The 20,932-nt window shown below is 34.8% G+C and overlaps 3 protein-coding genes across 4 annotated transcripts; 2 read left to right on the plus strand and 1 right to left on the minus strand.

Annotated features, from left to right (window-relative positions):
* The first annotated feature begins 91 nt into the window (after nt 1-91).
* Nucleotides 92-5,064, plus strand: LOC125855260 (L-ascorbate oxidase homolog). The gene is made up of 8 exons (XM_049534966.1): nt 92-356; nt 458-567; nt 2,634-2,904; nt 3,373-3,475; nt 3,574-3,919; nt 4,010-4,372; nt 4,471-4,549; nt 4,629-5,064. The coding sequence occupies exons 1-8, from the start codon at nt 219-221 to the stop codon at nt 4,839-4,841; spliced, it is 1,623 nt and encodes a 540-aa protein (XP_049390923.1). The 5' UTR covers nt 92-218; the 3' UTR covers nt 4,842-5,064.
* Nucleotides 5,065-5,817: 753 nt separating this feature from the next.
* Nucleotides 5,818-14,019, plus strand: LOC125855258 (uncharacterized). Of its 2 annotated transcripts, none has more exons than XM_049534963.1 (15): nt 5,818-6,035; nt 7,365-7,723; nt 7,952-8,072; nt 8,328-8,442; nt 9,092-9,255; nt 9,390-9,461; nt 10,348-10,416; nt 10,505-10,585; nt 10,666-10,785; nt 10,900-10,974; nt 11,089-11,169; nt 11,993-12,066; nt 12,149-12,209; nt 12,706-12,761; nt 13,668-14,019. In XM_049534963.1, exons 1-15 carry the CDS (start codon nt 5,886-5,888, stop codon nt 13,750-13,752), a joined length of 1,683 nt encoding a protein of 560 aa, XP_049390920.1. In that variant the 5' UTR covers nt 5,818-5,885; the 3' UTR covers nt 13,753-14,019. The 2 variants fall into 2 exon arrangements, with proteins under 2 accessions (XP_049390920.1, XP_049390921.1); XM_049534964.1 differs by having other exon boundaries at nt 9,101-9,255.
* Nucleotides 14,020-14,077: 58 nt separating this feature from the next.
* Nucleotides 14,078-20,271, minus strand: LOC125855256 (uncharacterized). The gene is made up of 12 exons (XM_049534960.1): nt 20,069-20,271; nt 19,522-19,741; nt 19,218-19,418; nt 19,031-19,101; nt 18,645-18,807; nt 16,849-17,445; nt 15,923-16,303; nt 15,242-15,317; nt 15,081-15,144; nt 14,791-14,929; nt 14,588-14,701; nt 14,078-14,423 (listed from the first exon to the last, which is right to left on the minus strand). Exons 1-12 carry the CDS (start codon nt 20,179-20,181, stop codon nt 14,358-14,360), a joined length of 2,205 nt encoding a protein of 734 aa, XP_049390917.1. The 5' UTR covers nt 20,182-20,271; the 3' UTR covers nt 14,078-14,357.
* Between the last annotated feature and the right edge of the window lie 661 nt (nt 20,272-20,932).

A 20,932-nucleotide genomic window follows, 5' to 3' on the forward strand; every position in this document is an offset into this window, starting at 1 on the left:
CGTAAATTTTGAAAATGGAGAATAAAGCGTGTACAGCGCTTTTAAATATGCCATGCCCTTTCACTTTAATTCATCCCTCCTACCCCATTACCCTCCCCCACCCCTACCCCCACTCTGGTTCGAGAACCCATTCTTTCTTCTTTTAAAATCCTTATATTTCCACTGTGTTTTTCTTATTATAGCAAATTGCAGTGCAACATAAAGTAAAGTAGAAAAAAATGTTGCCGCTAAAATTCGCCATAGCGATGTTTTTAGTGGTATTAATTGGGAATTCTGTTGTAGCAGAAGATCCTTATAGATACTTCGATTGGAATGTTACTTATGGAACTATTTATCCTCTCGGAGTTCCTCAACAGGTTCGTTTCTGTAAATGCAATGTATTTTTTTTATATATGGATCTGGGTTTATTAGATCAATATGCTTATGTAACGGTGAAATTTATGTTATGTTTGTGTAGGGAATTCTGATTAATGGCCAGTTTCCCGGTCCTGATATCAACTCGGTCACCAATGACAATCTCGTTATCAATATCCACAACAGCTTGGATGAACCTTTTCTACTTTCCTGGTAATTCACTTAAACTTCCATTTTTTTTTTCACATTAGTGCGTTGATTACGTTGAAGATCACTTATCACATTTGATAGACTCGTGATAAATTTAACTGTATCAATTTCTGAACAAACAAGGATAGCTACATAGGAATAAATTTTGGGTAATTTGCAGTTTGCTTCTGGGTTATACAATTCGCAAGTGCATTGGTTTGGGCAGATTGTATTTAAGTATCTGTCTGGTTAATATGGTTCTGCAGGCAGTCAGATCTCACTATAATAAGTGATTTAAGGCAAGTTTTGTGCTCTGAACAAATTATAGTGAAAAAATTTAAAATGTATGCAGTTAATAAGATAAAAATATTTTACAGCAAACTGGCTCTAGATCATAAATTCGTCTTTGTTTATCACCCTTTTAGTACAAGAGGTGGATTGAAGATTTCGAGATCAGTGAATGTAAAATGTTAGTGTGTACTGTGTACCTACTTCTACTTTGTGGTAATGGTGTTTGTATAGATCTACATTTTTTAGAGAGTCAAAAATGTCATGTGAAATTGAATAAAAATGTGTCATCAGTTACCAATTTGGTCTAAAAACTCCTTAATAATTAACGTGGATTTTGGCATTTTTGTTCAAAGAGCAAAAGCAGAGTATAGTTTGATATACAGGGGTCCTTTTTTCTTTTTCCTTTTTTGATTCCTTCTCATATTAGCTGATTCTTGCGTCATTTCAAATAAAAAACTATAGTAGTACTAGTGAATAAGTTTAAAATAGATGAAGTGTTCCGTACTTGTTAACAACAGATTCGTAGATTTGATCTAAAAATTGAATGATTCGGTGACGGTGACTGTAAACTTACAACAATAAATCTCATGTAATTTCATAAGTAAGAATAAAATAATTTAGATAGAAAGCAATTTTCGAAAAATCCTCAAGCTCGAGTAACGCCAATCGGAACAAGAGCAAAGTGCACAGAAGCTAGTATTGGAATTATTTATTTTGTGGCTTAGGTAAGATTTGGACGACAAGTTGACAAGTTCCACTTGACTATTGCTGGCTTCTACTGACAAAGTACCACATGGGGTTTGACATCAACATTTTGCAAGTCTCGTCGGAATCTTCGTGGTTTTTTCTAAATTCACACGCTACGAATCAAATTTTAGCTATTTTTGGGCAGCAGCTTAATAAGTTAGTTATCCAGCTGTATAATTATTAGCAACTTGTCTTCCAATTAGACATTCTAGACGACGGAGTATTATGTTATGTATAAACAACAATAATCTGATCCGTATCGGGATAAGACGGTTGAGATTGAATCTCTTGATCAAAAGTTCTCACTTTGATAAGAATCCCATACGTTCAGATTTGGTAACCAAAGGCGTAACACAATTTTAAAAATTAGCTCATAATATTATCTAAGGCCCTAAAAGAGATCAATATTTCACACCCCATACAATGTCTAAACTCTAAATTCCTAGCCAAAAAAATTGTTGATAAAGAGCATTATACCACTTAGTTTGTTTATACTATATAGTTTAAATAGTTAAATTCATTAAATTTTTTGAATATGAAATGGAAGTGAAAAAATAACATTATTTCTCATAATATATCAAAATCACATGGTTTTGTCGAGCCTGCTGAACAAATGATTAAATGTTGAAAATATTAAATTGAATATAACTAGTCGGTGGGTCATGTGAAATCCATGTGAAAAGTAGCTGCAAATTCTGTGTCCATTGAATTATTTAAATAGTCGAAAGCGACTCTACTTTTACTCGTTCATATTTAATTTTGCATTTTACATACTATTTTTTAAGAAATAATAATTAATATGAGTATTTTATTATAATATTTATATTAATTAACGTATAGTATTAACTATTAAGTTTTAAAATATTTGGTAAATCAGGTTATCGTCTCTTGATATTTGTTCTCTTTATTCCACTTAAAATAACGATATAATAATATGAAAATAGTATTTCTCCTACCTATAACGTCTGCATGTACATATTGTAGTCTATTTTGTGAGTTATCTTATCTAAAAATTTAAGTTAACGTCTTAGCATCTCGAAATATACATGTAGGAACGGAGTACAGAACAGGAGAAACTCATTTGTAGATGGAGTATATGGAACAACATGCCCAATACCCCCAGGGAGAAATAACACATTCAATCTACAAGTGAAGGATCAAATTGGGAGTTTCTATTACTTCCCATCTCTTGCATTCCACAAAGCTGCTGGTGGTTTTGGAGGGATTAGGATTCTCAGCAGACCTAGAATCCCCGTCCCTTTCCCGGACCCTGCAAACGATTACACGATTCTCATTGGAGATTGGTACAAAAAGAATCACACGGTAATTGATTTTTTTACACTATCAGTATATAAAAATTAAAATTCGAACGATGAGGGACACTTGCATGTACCTTATGGTTGTCTAATCACTAATGACTTAAGAGTGTCGGTAAGGTTAAGTGGCCAGTTTTTTTTTGGAATTTAGTGTGCTTTTTGTCATGGGCCATTGTTTGTTGGGTTTGTCCTTGACCCAAATATGGGCCCATTAGTAGACAACAACTGTAAAGTGCACATTTTTTAAAAAAAAGTGGTAGATATCCTGTGGAATTAGTCGAGTGAAAATTGGCCGGTCGCCCGGACAACCATGGTCATCAATAACAAAAAACTTTCTTTGAGCAGAGTCATGTGATTTCTAGATTTGTCACTGAAGGGCTATGATTATTGTTTTGAAAAGAAAATGTGGATTTATAAGTTTGAGTTTAGTGATAGAAATTCAAATTTTTTGTTATTTGAATTTCGTTGTATACAGGACTTGAAAACAATTCTTGATGGAGGCAGGAAGTTACCTTTTCCTGATGGCATTCTCATCAACGGTCGTGGTCCTAATGGTGTTACATTCACAGTCGATCAAGGTAAAAAGAACGATTAATCGATGTATTAAGGACATTTCGTAGTCTTATGTCATGACGTTTCTGAAAATCTAACTGTGAGTTTTTTTTCCTTGTAATAGGGAAAACTTATAGATTGAGGATATCAAACGTTGGATTGCAAAATTCATTGAATTTCCGCGTTGAAGGACACAAAATGACATTAGTTGAAGTAGAGGGAACACACACATTGCAAACAACTTATTCCTCACTTGATGTTCATGTTGGGCAATCCTACTCTGTCCTCATTACAGCTAATCAAGAAGCAAAAGACCACTACATTGTTGTTTCATCTCGTTTTACGACTCCTGTCCTCACCACCACTGCTGTACTTCACTATAGCAGCTCTAACACCCCAGTCTCCGGTCCTCCTCCTGGTGGACCTACCATCCAAATCGATTGGTCCCTTAATCAGGCCCGCTCCATCAGGTATGTCCATCTTTCAATTAGCTCATATGTGGAACGCGTTAAGTTTAACTGATTAAAAAGTAGCTGATAAACATTGATTGTCTATTATAGGACAAACTTGTCAGCAAGTGGACCAAGGCCAAACCCACAAGGTTCATACCATTATGGTATGATCAACACAACTAAAACCATCAGACTTGCTAGCTCTGCTGGTCAAGTGAATGGAAAACAGAGATATGCTGTCAACAGCGTGTCGTTTGTGCCACTTGATACTCCTCTAAAGCTACTCGACTACTTCAAGATTGGTGGATTCAGAGTTGGAAGCATACCTGATTCCCCAACTGGTGGAGGAATATACCAAGACACGTCTGTTCTAGGTGTTGATTACAGGAAATTCATTGAGATTATATTCGAGAACAATGAGGACATCGTCCAGAGCTGGCATCTTGATGGCTACTCTTTTTGGGTTGTAGGGTATGTGAGAACAAAATTCACTTCTATTGCCTCGCGATTTTCTAATATATGCACCTTATTTCATTCTTGATATTGATTTTTTCCAATGTTAAATGCAGGATGGATGGAGGCCAGTGGACTCAAGCTAGTAGGAACGGATACAACCTTCGTGATGCGGTTTCACGTTGCACAACTCAGGTAAGAACAAAACAGAGGAAAAACAGAATTTGAAGTCTATTGAGAAGTTAAACTAACACGACAAAATGTGAAAATGCAGGTGTATCCCAAGTCATGGACCGCAATATACATTGCATTGGACAATGTAGGAATGTGGAACCTAAGGACTGAATTCTGGGCACGACAGTACCTCGGACAACAACTATACGTGAGAGTTTACACAGACTCAACCTCATTGAGAGATGAATATCCAATTCCAAGAGGTGCTCGTCTTTGTGGCAAGGTGGCTAATCGGCACACACGACCACTTTAAGCAAATTCTGCAATTCTAGTAGAGGATAATTTAATTTTATACAATCCTTTGTATTATTTGAGTTTAGAAGTAATGCCTTATTACTACTATTACTACTAGCTGCTAAAATGACCTTAGCTCAAGGTCGCATTCTTTCTTCAATTCCACGAAAACATTATATTTGGTTCTTTCCTCATTGTTGTAGTTACCTTAAATTATGATAAATGAAGTGCATTTTTAATTATCGTATGCACATTGCCAGATTCCATGTTTTTTACATTCTTTTGGGCCTTTAGTACTCTGACTAATTTTGATTCGCGTTGAAAAGTTACATTTGCAAAGGTGATTCTATTGTCATAACCTTTGGTGGTAGTATCGACCCGATTCACTCAGATTAACATATTCTCTTCACTTTTATTTGGTATATTCAATAAGTCTTTCTGTAGGTCACAACTTACAAGCTAATCGATGTTCATAGTAAATACATTTAAAAATTGACAAGTTAAGCGTTGTTGAAACTCAACCATATTGGTCCCAAATTTGATGAGCATTTAGGCTTATGAACTTTTATTATGACGTTACATCTATTGCAAGTTGAATTTAGGTTCAACTTTTAGTTGGCCAATGACATTATGATGAAAACTAAAATGTGATATTTTTAAAATTAAAATTTATATATTTAAAAACTAAATGAGACTATAAATTGCAATTTTTCTTATATCAATATACTGAAAAATATATTTTAAAATATTGATTAATGTTTAAATCGTTTTCACTGTAAAAAATCAAAATAAAAATTGTGACAAATAAAAAAGAACTAAAGAAGTGTTTCCCAACTAGTATTAAAGGTTTGGAGGAGCAAGTGAAATCTACTCTAAATTTAAATCAAATCAAAAGATTAAAGTATGTCAAAATACAATTTACTTTTTTTTTGGAAAATCAAAATTTAAAGCATTACTCAAAAAATATTAAAAAAATAACAGGAAGTTATTTTTAAAAAAGAAAAGGGAGAAAGTGCAATTTATTTTAGTTCAAAGTAGTGCCGCCAGTCGCCTAATTTACCTGATGGCGGGTGAAGTTGCGGCGGCGGAGGTTACCGGCGTCAAGCACTTGAGTTCCGCTGAAGCTGCGGTGGAGGAGGAGAAGCAACGTCTTCTACGCGAAGCCGTCCATGCGCTGCCAGTGAACGCCGTCAAAGATTTATGGTCCATTGGGGTGCGTTTGTTCTTTATTGATATTTTATAAAGCGATTAATTTTGTTTCTTAGAGAAGAGTTGAACTTTCTATTGTATGCTTTTGAGTTAGATTTTGTTATAAATCTAACTTGATAGTTTTGTTTTTGAATGTTTAGTTTAATTCTATCAAATAAAAACTTAAAATTTCTTGTAGTATCACAAAGATATTCCTTTATTAGTACATTAGTGTAGTTCATTGAAACTATGGATTGTTTGGAGAAGAGAAAGAAAATGTATTGGAAGTGTTAGCTTTAGAGTTATTTCGAACTAGAATTCGTTCTACAAGCTTCTTCGAGATTTAATTAGATCATATACGATAGAAAGCTGAATCACTAGTAAAGAAATTGGGATGCGAAGTTTCTCAGTGAATCTTCATTTTCGTAGAGTAGGTTGGGTATGAAATGTACTGAGGTTCTAGAAGTTGTATCCATGTGTTACTTCAAGTATCAGTTGATCATGTTATATGACATGGCAACTTTCAGCTTCAATTCACAGAAAAAGAGCTATTTGAGTTAGTACGTTATTTGAATTGGGAGAGAAGGAGCTCTTCCTACTGATTTACTCTTTGTTATAGCAGGAGGGTTTAAACATACATCTTTTGATAAATTCCACATCATCCTTCTCCTTTTATTTATTCACGGAATATCTCAGCTTCAAGGTGGGTTGACATAGTTGAACGTTGCACTTTCTGGAAATGATGAGGGGAGCATTGAATTCTATACTTTCACCTATATGATTATAAAAAGCTTTTGAGGAGAACATTTATAAGCTATTTTACCCTCCTGCTCCCCCATCCACTGCAATCCACCCTGCCGCCAACACATGCACTAACCTCTTGCATTCCAGGGTGCATTCAAGTACATGGGTCTTGGAAGGTGCTAACTTGTGGTTGGTAGAGAGGTTTGCAAGAACATTACGGGTGGAAAAGTAAATGATTGAATTTATTGATTTGTTTGCAAAAAGACTAAAATGACTGAATTTTTTTGAACATTAAATGTATTGGTGGACCAAAACTACATCCTTGCTTTAGTAAGAGTATTTTGTAAAAGTAGGTTTCCTGGTGAATTAAGTCCATTTTTTGTAATTTCAAAGCCATGTCAAGTGGCTTGTTGCACTATGCGATACTTGAAGATCTTTCTTCCTCTAAAGAAAGAAGTGAATAATTTGTGAAGGTAATCTGATTATTGACTATGGTCGGTCATCCATCTTTAATTAATTTGTCTAGTCAATGAGTAGAAGATGTTTTCTATTAATTCTTAATGTAGCAACTCAAAAATTTATTTTGGTTTGTTTGTTTATTTTATTTTAGGCATGCGTTCGATGCATTTTTCGACTATTTGGACTTCACGAACTCATGTGTTCACATCCTTCACTCTCAATATCAAAGTGGTGTGATATTTTAGAAGATGTAATGAGAAAGAAAGATGGAGAATTTAATGAGCAATCACATCAAGAACGATCAAGGGAGACAAACTTTTGCAAAATTTGCTTAGGCATTTTGCAATTTCTCTATTATGATGATACTGGAGCTTTATTAAAAAAGTATAGTGCCGATGACTTTGCTATAGTAATTTCTGAACTTGTAAAGCAACAATATCAACAAATTGATAGTTTTTCTCTTGAAGTCTCATTACCTTCGTCTGTAACAGAAAATGATCAAGCAGTTTGGTAAGATTTTAGAGTCTCATGAATTTCTTTATCAATTTCATTCACGTTGGATAGGAGGGTCAGATGCCCCTCCAAAATGTTTATGCTAAGAGATATGACTGCATATTATTTTCTTTCATTGATCTGAAACTAATACTTGGATTTTGTTGGTTTCCACCATTAAATATATATATATATATATATATGCCTATCTTATTTGAATTACCTTCCAATACATTTTGTTTTCAGGTTGTATATAAAAAATAAGTACCGCCATGAACTTTGGTTCCAAGAGAAGGCTGAATGTCAATTCATTTCTACAAAAGACATCTTGAAACTATTAGTGATAAATCCATTACAAAGATTGTTGGTAATGAATCTTCTTTTCTGATCTCTTTTGCTCCTCTTCAGTAATATCAATATTTGAAACTTTACGGGATTAGAATTATGTTGGTAATAATTGTTATTTTTCATTTTGGTGCGAATATATATGTTATAAGATACATTGAAATTGAGAAAGTCAATTGGGGACAAACGTTCCAACTGAAATGCGTTGTGCTGGTCGCTCAATATATAAACCTGTAAAATAGAGGATATAAATGTAATGGGTTGTTCACGTTTGCAGGGTGTAAAATCTACTCAAAGTTCTTTTCGCGTTCGCTTAACATACTCACATTCTGATGCATTAACAAGAGATGACGTTCAGGAAGGGAATGGAGGAAATAAGAGGAGGAAAACAGGCATGCTATCTTGTCAAAATGCTTTTTTTCCCATTTGAGATTTTAAGTTTCTAATACTTGGTACCTTACTGCTGTCTTCTCATTACTGTGTCTCAACCCTTGAGACACTATCAGTGGTGATAGTTGTCTTGTGGGCAGGTAGGCATAGATAAGCATGCATTCTTCATTTTTCTCTTGTTTTGAACTATATTTAGTGTAATCATATGCTAGGATGATGTAAACAGATGATACTTCTGATGTTTTGACTCTTTACTCTACGAAGCTAACGTCAAAAAGTCTTCTGCTTTAGGTTTTTCCAGTTCTTTCCCTATCCTATATTTAGTACCTCCAGCAAATTCATCCTTTCATACTCATATTTTTCATTCATATGGTGTCTAGAGAAGACTCTAGTATCAGTGTTCAAAGGAAGTAGTTTTAAAACAAAAGGAAAATAGAGATCCATGAATTGTGACTTTTGCTCCTGCATTTGATTATTGGATCTAATAGCTAAAGTGGAACAAGTATTCTCTCAGTACTCTTCATTTTCTGATTACCTGTGCTAACGAAGTTCCATTCTGTGCTCCATAATATCTGCTGGATAAAATGTTGCTGGGTTGTCATCCCATAGTTTATTTGGGTGCAATAGAAAGTATTAGCTGATCGTTGACAGACAAAGCAGGTTTCACTGGTGACCTCAAGACAACTGGGGAATCTGCTACTCCCCATGTTGAGTCTTTTGATAATCATATTGTTGATGGAGATGGACTGACTAAAGTTTGTCGCAAGGAGTCCCAAGATCTCAGTTGTAATAACTTAATGGCTCAGTTAGATAAGGTATTGAGGACTTTCATTTATTTTTCTGCACTTCATATGATGGAACTCCTGTCTAAGCAGTGTAACTATTCACTCTATTTGAAGTATATTCAATGTGCATATTTTTCTATCATATATAGTGAGATTTTTTTCAGGTCGGTAAGCCTTGTTGTCTGACCATTCATTGCTGTAGAAGCTCTACATATATTGGAGGGAGATATCTTAAGGTATAGCAAATTCTACCTGAAAAGCTTTGTTGTAAATATATTTCTCTGCTAATCCCCATGAATAAGCACCACTGGCTGTTTGTCATCATTGAATTTTGAGCTTTGCATCCGATTTAGTTTTTTGACTCCAAAACATTATCACCAGTATTTATGCTGCTTTCTGTACTTCAAAGAGGAGCACAAGACTAGAAGGAGAAGGATGCAAAATGTTTTGGAGAAGTTAAATCATCCTATGTGAAGGAATTTCATAGAATGCATGTAGATTGGAGATTGTTGCTTGAGAAAATCTTAATTGCCAGTGAAACGCACTGTCATTTGACTATTAACTACTATTTGACATTTTTGTAGGCTAAACATTGTAAACCAATAGCTTGCATATGTACCCGACACCTTAATGCACTGAGTGGAGTAACTCACAACTTTTGGAAACCCCTGCAAATCAGGTGGCTATGATAATATGTAAAAGAATGTAATCATTTAACCCAAAACCTAGGATAAGTGTAGTGATTAGGAACATTTATTATCCCTTTGAATACCATTATATATCTGATGTAGGACATTATACATCTCTTAACAATTTTGAAATTGTGGAAGGTGGCTTATTCTTCAAATATAACTTATTAAATTACCATTGGAGATGTAGGTTATAATTAGTCAGCTAAGCTCATTCTTGGTCTCCCCACTGTTATAGGACATGTGAAGCAAGCAAGCCCATGTACCAATCTCATGTCTGTTTCTGAGAAGGGTTATTTCTATATTTGTGAATTCCGCTTCTTGCTCATTATCATCAAACTTTATGTTTGATCAACCATTCTTAGTTCCATAGTCCATTTAAAAAGTTGCTCTGATGGAGTATTGACCAACTGAGAATGTGCCTTTACTTCAGTATTCAAGAAATGTGAGCCAGACACGCTGGGTTATTGATGATGAACGAATGGGAGAAGCATCTATTGAGGTATTGTCCTATTCTTCATTGTAGTAATTTCTATTGTCGGTAGTTACTGGGATTATAATTGTTAACCCCTCTTTGAATGTTCTCTTAGGAAATAATAGGTGGGGCCATCCTTCCTATCTTCCAGGGTGACAATTATAAGTTTCATGCCGCCGGTAGGGAGGACATTGATGTAAGAAAGATCTGGTTTCTGACAAACCCATAAGTATTGGATGATTATTGATCCTCTAGTCTCAACACTACCTTTCTCAGGTTCGGATGCTCGGTACAGGCCGTCCTTTTCTGGTAGAGATACAAAATGCACGCCAAGTTCCTTCTGAAGCGCTCATAAAAGAAATAGAGAGGAAAATTAATAGTCTAGAAAGTCAATACGTGAGTTTGTTAATACTTCTTAGCTGTCTTTGATTACTTAAATGGGTGTGGAGCACACTGCACCACATCATTTTCCCAATATATATGCAACAGTCTTTACATATTTTGCATCAGGTCCGGGTTAAAAATCTTAGAGCTGTAGGCATTCAAGGGTGGGACCTCATGCGTGAAGGAGAGGCAGAGAAGCAGGTAAACCTCTGGCTATTTAAGCTAGTACTAGCTGATTTACCAGCAGATCTCTGCTTAAGAAATATTTATTTCCCATCTATTTTTTCATAAGAAGTTCCTTTCCATCCAATACAGAAGCAGTACGCTGCATTGGTGTGGATTTCTCGTCCTGTCAGTGATGAAGATTTGCAAACGATATCATCACTAAAGGAATTGGTGAGTGGTTCTCTTTGCATTTTCTGGAAAGAGTTTGAAGAATTCTTAATCGTTTGTGAAATCTGTGATAAACATATCACAAATATATTCTTACATATATTAAGGGTGTCCCCGGTAGGATAGAAAATGTTTTACATGAAAAATGTTTCCTAGGAAAATAAATGGGTTTCTTACTAATTTTTTTGTGTTTGGTACATAAGCAAAAAATATTATCCTAAAAAACATTTGTATATAATCTAGACAAATACTACGGGAGATGGGGGTGTGGGATGGTTTAGGATGGGGGTAAAGATGAGGTGTGTTGGAGGCCGCAATTAATGTGGAATGCTACTTGTGGAACTTGTATTCCTTACTTTCATTAGGGAAGTTATTTTCTAGAGAAAATGTTTTCCAAAAATTTTGACAGACTGAACACGAGAAAATTAGAAAACATGTTCTGAAAAAATGTTTGCCTCTGTACCAAACACACCCTAAAAGAATGTATCAGAAATATATTGAAATAAACAACTAAGACCAAGTTACCTTTAGCATATCATAATTGGAAACGAAACGACATTCTTTTTGCTTTGAAAAGAACACATTTTATATTTTCATAGAGCACTAGCTTTTATTAATTGTTGGAGCGCCTGGCATGATTGTTCATAGATCATATCCCCTCCTTTCAATTATGAGTGTTAAACTACTACTAAACATGGGTCTAGCATCAAATGTAGTTGTGTGTGTAATACTGTAATTTGATATTTTGTTAAGGGCTGATGCATCACCGTCTTATTTTATAATATGTTTCATTTTCTCTCCCCTTTTTTGTTTCTCGGGGCTTCAGAAAGTTGCTCAAAAAACGCCTGTAAGGGTTCTTCATCGCCGAAGTCCATTGGAGAGAGAGAAAATTATACATTGGTATGAACAATTTCTAGCGACAGACTAAGAACTCTGGGTTTACTTCTATATCAATCATGACTAGTGTTATTTCTTGTGACAGGATGCAAGTGGAGAGGGTATCTGGAAGCTCACAATATCTTCTACTGCATTTGTGTACCCAGGTTACCGTCTACAGTTGACATTACTTTCTTTTCTCTGATTATGTTTTCTTGGGAAAGAGAATTAATGTAGAAAACAATCTCATATTTCTTTTTAGTTGTCAAACTGTTTTCTTTTGATATTGGAAAGATAATGCCTAATAGTGTGTCAAGATATCTGTTAGTAGATCTTTGAGGTTCTTTGTAAGTAGTCTAGGCTGTTCTTAACAACTTTTTGGAGGTCTCCAACATGTCCTTAATGCCAAGGAATACAACTTTACCAGTTTAAAAAAAACAAGATGTCATAGAAAGAGGGGAATTGTCACTGCCTCTGTATGTACTTATTTTGTCATCTTTGACCGTCAAATGTAGGTTGTTTTAAGGCTTGACGGTCCTTAACCCATTGTGTGAATCTTTTTATAGTGTCTTTTTCTGTAATGCATGATTTTGTCCAAGAGCTAAAGAGTTCTTTTAAAATTGTTGTGAAAGAGCATAATGCAGTAGCAGCTGTCTTTTACAGGCTGGGACATATATCAAGGAATTTGTTCATGGGGATTTTGGTCGCACTCAACCCAGGTATAAAGTGGTTATGTATCGTCTTATCTATTTAGTTTAGCATTGGACTCCTCTCTTCATTATTATATGGTTTCTATTAGCTGTATTACTTTATTATCATCATTGAATGCTTCCCCAATAATACTTCTTAAAAAGAGATTCCCCAGAAATGTTGTACTCTGAGGGGACGTAGTGCGACCATAGAGAGGACTATGATCTGCTGAAATTATAGCGAGGAAATTACCAGGGAGACCAAATGGCAGATTTATGCCTGTGTTTTGCATTTGATTCATGGTTTTATAGGTTAAACTGGAGTAGGAATAATAGTAATTAATTTTCTTTGGCAAAAAAAGTTGGTACTATGGTCCTCATTTAGCAAGTATTAGGCGCTTTTTCTGCATTGATAGTACGGTTGAACTCAATAATGTTTTAGATAGTTTCAAACTCAATAAATTTTTTACTACACACACTTATCCCCCCAAAAGGTCCGGTCACTACATAGGAAACTGACCCTCTGCCCTTTGGGAGGGGATACGTTCCTGTAAAACTGAGCTAAACCATTGGAGAAATTATATCCTTCCACTACTCAATGATGAAGTAACCACGCCTGTTTGACAGTAGCAGCATATATTGACCATGGCAGCTCCGTAGAAGCTGGAATAGTTCACCATTTCGCAATAATCTTCTACATTTTGTGCATCATCTAGTGTCATAATTAGTTACAGGGTTGTGGGATAAATCACTGCAAGGCTAACTCGAGAACCTTTTGCATTTATGGTCTTTAGCTAATTTTTGAATTATGTACGGATTGAATGAGGAGCCTGCTGATTGGTGTCAACAACAAGAATTGTATTCAATTATATTGCTCTGTTGGTCTCCTTATCAGTTCTTCAACCATAAATTTACAAATCTTCTTGTGTGCTGCAGTATTGGTTCAATTCTTGGTTGCAGAACAGAGATACTGCAACTCGATGTTACTGATGTGAAAATGGATTGCTTTCAGGAAGAATGAAAGAACTATAATATTCTTGGATCCAGGAATTTGCATTTGAACATTAGTTTTACATCCCTCTTTTGGTGTAACATTTTGTATGCATCATAAGATGAGATTTTCTACTATTTAATATGTATTATGAAGCATCTGCAAAATCAGTTGATCATAATACGTAATTTTGATGCCATAACATTTGTATGGCTCTGCACGCTTCTCGTTAAGGGTAAAACGAAACGTGTAAAGTTAATTGTTCTAAATATAGAAATCATGTCATTCTTTTTGTAACGTTGGAGTATTATTTAACCATTCTTTGTCAACAAAAGAGGAAAAGGTAATATCTTTCACATTAATATTATGTACACATCATTATTCTGGAATGCATCATCAATGGTTATCCTATATGAGAAGTTGTTCATCTTGTTAAAATTCTTTTACATGCATCCTTGAGCCAAATAGACGACTCTTGTTTGGAACTGAGGCATAGTTATTTCCGAGAATTCTGCCTTTGTAAGCAGATCCCTTTTATTGGGTGATGAAGCATACCAACTGTGAGGACATCAAAATCTGACCAACTTATTTGTTTTCTACTATTTTCCATATTATACCTTTGTACAAACATAATTTTACTCAACCCAAGCAGCACCCAATTCTTTAGCCATGAATGCATATCTGTCTGCAGCTTCATCAATCTGCAACATGTTAATAAAGTTTCAATAATCTGACTTTCCCAATCGCCACCTCGGGCCGGGTCATTAATCATTATAGTTGGACTCACCGAGGCATTACTACCTCAGCTACTATCAACCCGAGCCCTCGAGTTTGTAAAAAATATGGTTATTGGTAAGAAGCTTACAAGTTTTTGTGTTGGACGTCCACATCCATGACCAGCCTTACGTTCAATCCTACCAACGATAGGGTTGGTCTGGGGACTTCCCTCCATGCTCGTGCACAGGACGTATTGCATGGTCTGCAGAACATGTCGCGATGGAGTTAAAGTTATATGCACTGACAATGTAAAATTAATATTTAACATGATTTTACTAACTAGTAACTTACAGCCAATAGTTTTAATGAGTGCAATGGGACAACTCTATCATCATGATCTGCAGTTAATAGCATGATGGAAGGGTATTGAACAAATGCTAAATTGGCAGATTTTTCCCATGGCCTACTCACATTATGCAGTGGTGAATACCTGAAGAGAAAATTAGATGAGTAACTTCAATGTTGCACGTGTCGGATCCTTCAAAAATGCATGAATCCGACACCTGACAACATTTTGGAGAGTCCGAGCAACATAGCTTTTAAGTGAGGATAGTGTAAAAAAATTGAATTGAAGAACTTACTTGATTAGCCACTGAAATTCTTCCTCCTTATCAGAACAACCAAAATCAGAGGTCCATGCATGGCCTAATGAGAAATGGAAAATTAATTGTAACAATACAGAAGCAACAACCAAAATAGTAGCAAAATATAAATGTATAAAAAAAATAAAAAAAGAGCTCACCTATAGTGAATTTGTGGAATCTAAGCATATCCATAACACCAACATGAGCAAGAGCACAGCCAAAGAGATCAGGTCTCTGCAATTATGAAGTTAACACTGAATTATGAGTACTAGAATCAGGGGCGGAGCTACAGTTATCCAATGGAGTCAAATTGACATTCCTTCACCGACAAATTACACTACTTATATAGGTCTTTTTTATAATGTATATCTACTATATATGTTGATTCCCACGCTTCTTTGTACGATAACTGTGAGGTCGGGGTACCACTAATTTCATGAGGTACCTGCTACCTCATACAAGCACAGATGTCGGGTTTCTATGATCACCTACTGTTTTTGCCTCGACTAAAATTTGAACTTGAGACACCATAGTATTCAATCCACTAGGTCATGCCCTTAGTGCGTTTACTACTTTTAAGATTTTGAACCTCGATAAAAATCTTGACTCTGCCACGAACTAGAATGCAACAAAAGCAAAAGTAGACATATTGAACTAAGAGCTTAACTAATATACACCGACAACCTAATTTTAATATTTTCACACTTTTAGGTCACTTAAAAGACAACTACAAGTAATTTTTATAGCTAACATGAACGCGTAACCTGCGTTACCTATCACAACAGGTAAAGCAAGACTATTGGGGTATATAAGTTGATTTGAACGAATATCTGAAATACCTGATTTACACAGGCTCCAACAAGAAGGCCACCATTGCTTCCACCTTCAATACACAATTTATGTGGCTGTGTATAACCAGCACTTACAAGATACTCAGCAGCAGAGATAAAGTCATCAAAGCAATTTTGCTTTTTGTTAAGAGCACCACCTTTGTACCACTCTTCTCCATATTCTCCGCCACCACGAATATTTGCTATGCAAAATACAACACCTAAATGCTTCGCGAGCACAACACGAGCAGCAGAAAAATGTGGTGTAATACTAACATTGAATCCTCCGTATCCGAATAATAAACAAGGGTTGCATCCATCAAGAGAAATACCCTTTCTAGACACTATGAACATAGGTATCTTGACACCATCTTTACTTGGCACGAATACCTGCAAATGGAGCCCCGGTAACAAGAACAAACGGTCAAAAACAATTTTTTTTCCGTATATATAAATTGTTGAATCCGGTTGACACAGAGGAAGCTTCTATACTATGGTAACAAAGGTGGTTTAATAAACTGTTTTTAGTTCTCAACATTCTTGCATCTCGGAATTTTCTTGTTGGAATTTCTGGTTCCGCCACTGTATTACAGAATTGTAACATCAGTTGGATTTAACAACACGAAAAGAGGGATGCAAGAACATACAAGGCAATCACTATTTCAAGACATGTTTAAGATTACAGGAGGCATTTTGGTACATTTTACATAACGTTAGTTTAAGACCATAAAATTCTAACAATCTCATTTACTTTCTTAAACTCTAAAACTCCGTGTCATGTCAAAACCAAATAAACAAATTGAAACGGAAGGAATACGGGTTTGAGCTAAAGTTACTAGATTCTACCGGATACACGGGCAACATATTCAAGTATAAGGTAATTTTCCTACTCATAAGCATCACATAAATTGTCTAAAGTGCAAAAGTTCATTCACCTGATTAACTTGAAACTCTGTCCGATCAAATCCAGGCACGACGATTTCTCGAAATACTTTAAGATCAGGAACTTCACATTTAAGATTACACTCATATATCAATCCAGGGATCAAGAAGTTCATGAATCCAATAAAAACAGAATCATCTTTTCGACGAGCTGAAATCCCCGATACTCTGCCAATATCAATAGGTAAATGATGCAGCAACTCTCCTGTTTCCAAATCCCTCAACTGCAGAACATTCTTCACATCTCTCAAATAACTCACAACAAGTTGATTTTCATTAACTGCAACAGCTGATTGTAGCACATCCTTTTCGTCCTCTTCGATTATGTCATACCAAAAATCAGGATTTTCGACGTCTACTCTGATTAATTTGTACTTTGGAGCATCCTTGTTAGTTTGAAAAGTGAAAATAGTGCCATTATGTGCAACATAATCATACGAGGCATCAAATGTATCGACAAGCTTGTTAAAGGGAAGAGCGTCGTCGCGCTTGCCTTTGCAACCTTCAATGCCATTTGGCAGTGTAGATAAATCACAGTAGTATAATTTGTTCACAGTATCACAGTTCCTGAAAATGTATAGCAGAACATACTGCAAAACGAAAGGAATATTAAGAGTGTCAAATGGACGTATTGGGCTGATTTCGGGCAGATCAAAATGAATTGAGTTAATAAATGAATAAGTTATTGACTCGCCTAACAAATACTTAGGCTGAATTGTGTTGAACTGAAATGGGCTAAAAAGAGGATAGAAACTCAACCCGCCCAATTTTTGCTAAGTTTTAATTGTTACTATTTTTTAATGTTTTATTACCTAATAAAATTACTATTTTCTTTATTATGGTTATATATAACATATCAAATAAAAAAATATTTTTTAAAAAAATGCTTTGACAAAATTTAGGCTAAATATTAGCCCAAATTTCTATAGAGTGAGCTAATAAATGAGCATGTCAATAATCAGTCCAAACTTAGATGAGTTTATGGTTTCATGGACTAATATTGCAGATGAACCAAATCTACTAACAGGTAAACCTCTTTAAAATGTGGGATTTGTAATTATCAGTATATTTGTTCCTTACTTTAAGGGTAGTTTTTTTTATTTGAATTAAATTCTCCTTTATTAAAGGAGTTCTCTTAGGAATTTTGTTTCCCTTGGAGTTGTATTTAAATGTTGCTTCTGTTTCAATAAAATTTACATCTAATTCATTAACATATTTGTGGCACTAATTTCTATGGCAGCAGAGCTTTGATTTCGCTCTCACCGTCCACAAATTGCCTCCAACACTACAGTTATCAATGTCAACGACACTACAGGCACAACTACACGATATTCCAGTTCAATCCTGTTTCACAACTTCCTGTTAAACTCAATGTAAGTCACAACTTCATTGCCTGGAAGGGACAATTAACCGTGCTTATACATGAGCAACGACCTTTATGGTCATTTGAACTGAGTAGATCTACTCAGTTCAGATGACCGTAGAGGTCGTGGCCATGTATGACCATAGAGAATTGTGCCTTCCAGGTAGAGAAGTTATGGCTTCCATTGATTTTAATAGGAAGTTGTGAAGCAAGATTGAATTGAATTATCATAATTGTGACAGTTAGTGTTGTCAACATTGATAACTGTAGTGTTGGATGCCATTTGTGTAGGGTGGGAGAGAAAAAAGAAGTTGTAATTCCATATATTGTGATAATTAATTATTATTTTTATCGCGATAAGTAATTATGAAAGCTGAATTTATATTAAGATTAAGGTTAATTTAGAATTAACAAGTAATTAATTACCTTTCCATCTTCAGTTACTGAAACTGTATGTCTATGCATTGGATTTTCTGGATCTTTCCAACACAATATATCATTAGATTGATCAGTTCCCAATCTATGATAATATACTTGCTGGTGAAAATTTGCAGTTGTCTCTCTTCCAGCATCCAAATTTTCGCCGTTTCTGAAAAGAAATATCTCCACATTTTAGAATTAACCTTACACCAAAATAGTCGAAATTTTCTTACATTATCAGGTCATTTAAAAAAGTACATAACTAACTTTTGTGCATATCTTATATGGTGGAGTTTATGGGAATCCAGTAACTTTTGGGCGTATCTTATAATTATATTGAAAAATCCAGTAAATACATAAGGAATACGACTAGGGAACCCATCAAAACTTACTTGGGAGCTGGATAACGGCTGTAAAAAAATCCTTTACTATCATGAGTCCAGCTAACATTTGAGAACTTAACCTAATTAAAGAGAACAAAATTACAATCAAAATGGTATAGTAGTGTATCGTTTTTTTATACTATCAGCATATATATAAAATTAAACGAGATATTATACATTTATTCTAAGAACGTACCCATAAAATTGTATCATGCTCATCGTGTTTATCTTCCACTCTCATAACTTTGATAGTCACCCAGTCACTTCCACTTGAACTTATACCATATGCTAAAAATTTAGCATCCTCACTAATTGCACATATACTCAATGACACTGTTCCATCTTCACTAAGTGTGTTTGGATCAAGCAATATCTCTGGTTTTCCATCCAAACTATCCTAAAATATCAAAACACAATTCATATAAATAAAATTAGAAACAAATACAAAACGACTTGTTAATTGGCAATTGTGAACTTAAAATTAAACTATTATTACAAACCTGAACGTAAAGAACTTTTTGAGGTTGAAGGCCCGTGTTATGAAAGTAGAAGTACTTATCACCCGCCCTAAAAGGAACATCATACTTGGGAAAATCGAACAATTTTGTGAGTTTTTTCCTTAGCTTTTCTCTTGTATTACAAGTCTTTAGTACTGAGTCAGTCAAAATCACTTGTTTCTCAACAAATTCTTTTGTCTCCTCTGAGTCTGGATCCTCAAGCCTAAAAAGAAAACGTTAAAAAACACAAAATAGTAATTTAAAAAAAAACTCCAAAGTTATACCCACTCTGTTTCATTTTATAAAACACTATTCGATGAATAGTAAAATTATGTTAAGTAACAAGACATATGAATTAAGGGATCCAAAATATTAAAATGTCATACCTAAAATTTGACATTTCTATAGCTACAAGAACATGACATTCAAGGTAAAATAATATCGTTAAAGTGAAAAGTTAAACGAGATGTATCATACTGTCATTCTATTTCAATCAGATTAAGATTAAACAAATATCATATAAAATGAAACAGAAGAAGTACGTACGTACCATCTATAAGGATCAGAAACATCGACACCATGATAGTTATCAACGACAGATGCATCACGACGAGCAAATGGGTATGTCCAGCTCGGCTCATCGATAGCCGGAAGCGAACCCATTTCTCTCCACAAAAAAAAAAATCCTCTCGTAGAAATTAAAAAACGTTATTTAACGTGAATTAAAAGGGTGTTTTTCGAAATCTTTGACGTGGGAACAACGTTGCTTATTTTACCAGTATATATAAGATTGCAATTTTGAGAAAATTGAGATGACGCGAGTTGATAAATAAAATGAGAACATTTTTGGGAAGATTTCTAAATTTGAATGGTTTATTTGGCGGAAAAGTAATAAAAAAGTTGGAAAAATGTTGTCATTTTGTGAATTATGTCGCCATATATTTTTTGGGACATCAGATTCTTTGACCATATCGTAACAAGATCGTCTCTTATTTCATGGGAGAAAAATAAAATAAAATAACGTACGGATACATTTTAAGCACCGACTAATAGTTTGGTAGGTGGTTTCGATTTTTTTTTGTTGTTGAATTTCTCATCCGATGTTCAGTATTTATATTAGAGCAAGACTAAATTTGAATTTGCACTGAAAAGTCCCACGTTGGAGATGTAGATACTTTTTCTCATATATATGAGTCAAGTCGAGTATTTTACTCATTTTCATTTAATTCGTTTTCGATCGACTCATATTCGACTTGACCCGCTCGTTTGCCACTCCTACTCATATTAGTTGTCTATATTACTAAAAATAGTTGTTCCAAATTACTCTTTCTAGCCCATATTAAGGAAATTTGAGAGGTAATAAGCATTTATTAAGAAAAAAAGTTTAGGACATAAATTAAACATAACTTTCCAC

Source organism: Solanum stenotomum, chromosome 2 (assembly GCF_019186545.1).
Source record: "Solanum stenotomum isolate F172 chromosome 2, ASM1918654v1, whole genome shotgun sequence".
In the NCBI taxonomy this organism is placed as follows: domain Eukaryota; kingdom Viridiplantae; phylum Streptophyta; class Magnoliopsida; order Solanales; family Solanaceae; genus Solanum; species Solanum stenotomum.

Excerpts from the sequence above, each read along its gene's own strand:
- LOC125855260 (XM_049534966.1), top strand. The coding sequence starts at position 219 with ATGTTGCCGCTAAAATTCGCCATAGCGATGTTTTTAGTGGTATTAATT. Across the intron at positions 2,905-3,372 it reads GGTACAAAAAGAATCACACG|GACTTGAAAACAATTCTTGA; the intron begins GTAATTGATTTT and ends CGTTGTATACAG. Across the intron at positions 4,550-4,628 it reads TTTCACGTTGCACAACTCAG|GTGTATCCCAAGTCATGGAC; the intron begins GTAAGAACAAAA and ends GTGAAAATGCAG.
- LOC125855256 (XM_049534960.1), bottom strand. The coding sequence starts at position 20,181 with ATGGGTTCGCTTCCGGCTATCGATGAGCCGAGCTGGACATACCCATTT. Across the intron at positions 18,808-19,030 it reads AGCCGTTATCCAGCTCCCAA|AAACGGCGAAAATTTGGATG; the intron begins GTAAGTTTTGAT and ends ATTTCTTTTCAG. Across the intron at positions 17,446-18,644 it reads CAGTAACTGAAGATGGAAAG|TATGTTCTGCTATACATTTT; the intron begins GTAATTAATTAC and ends TTCGTTTTGCAG.
- LOC125855258 (XM_049534963.1), top strand. The coding sequence starts at position 5,886 with ATGGCGGGTGAAGTTGCGGCGGCGGAGGTTACCGGCGTCAAGCACTTG. Across the intron at positions 10,586-10,665 it reads CCGGTAGGGAGGACATTGAT|GTTCGGATGCTCGGTACAGG; the intron begins GTAAGAAAGATC and ends TACCTTTCTCAG. Across the intron at positions 12,762-13,667 it reads TTTGGTCGCACTCAACCCAG|TATTGGTTCAATTCTTGGTT; the intron begins GTATAAAGTGGT and ends TGTGTGCTGCAG.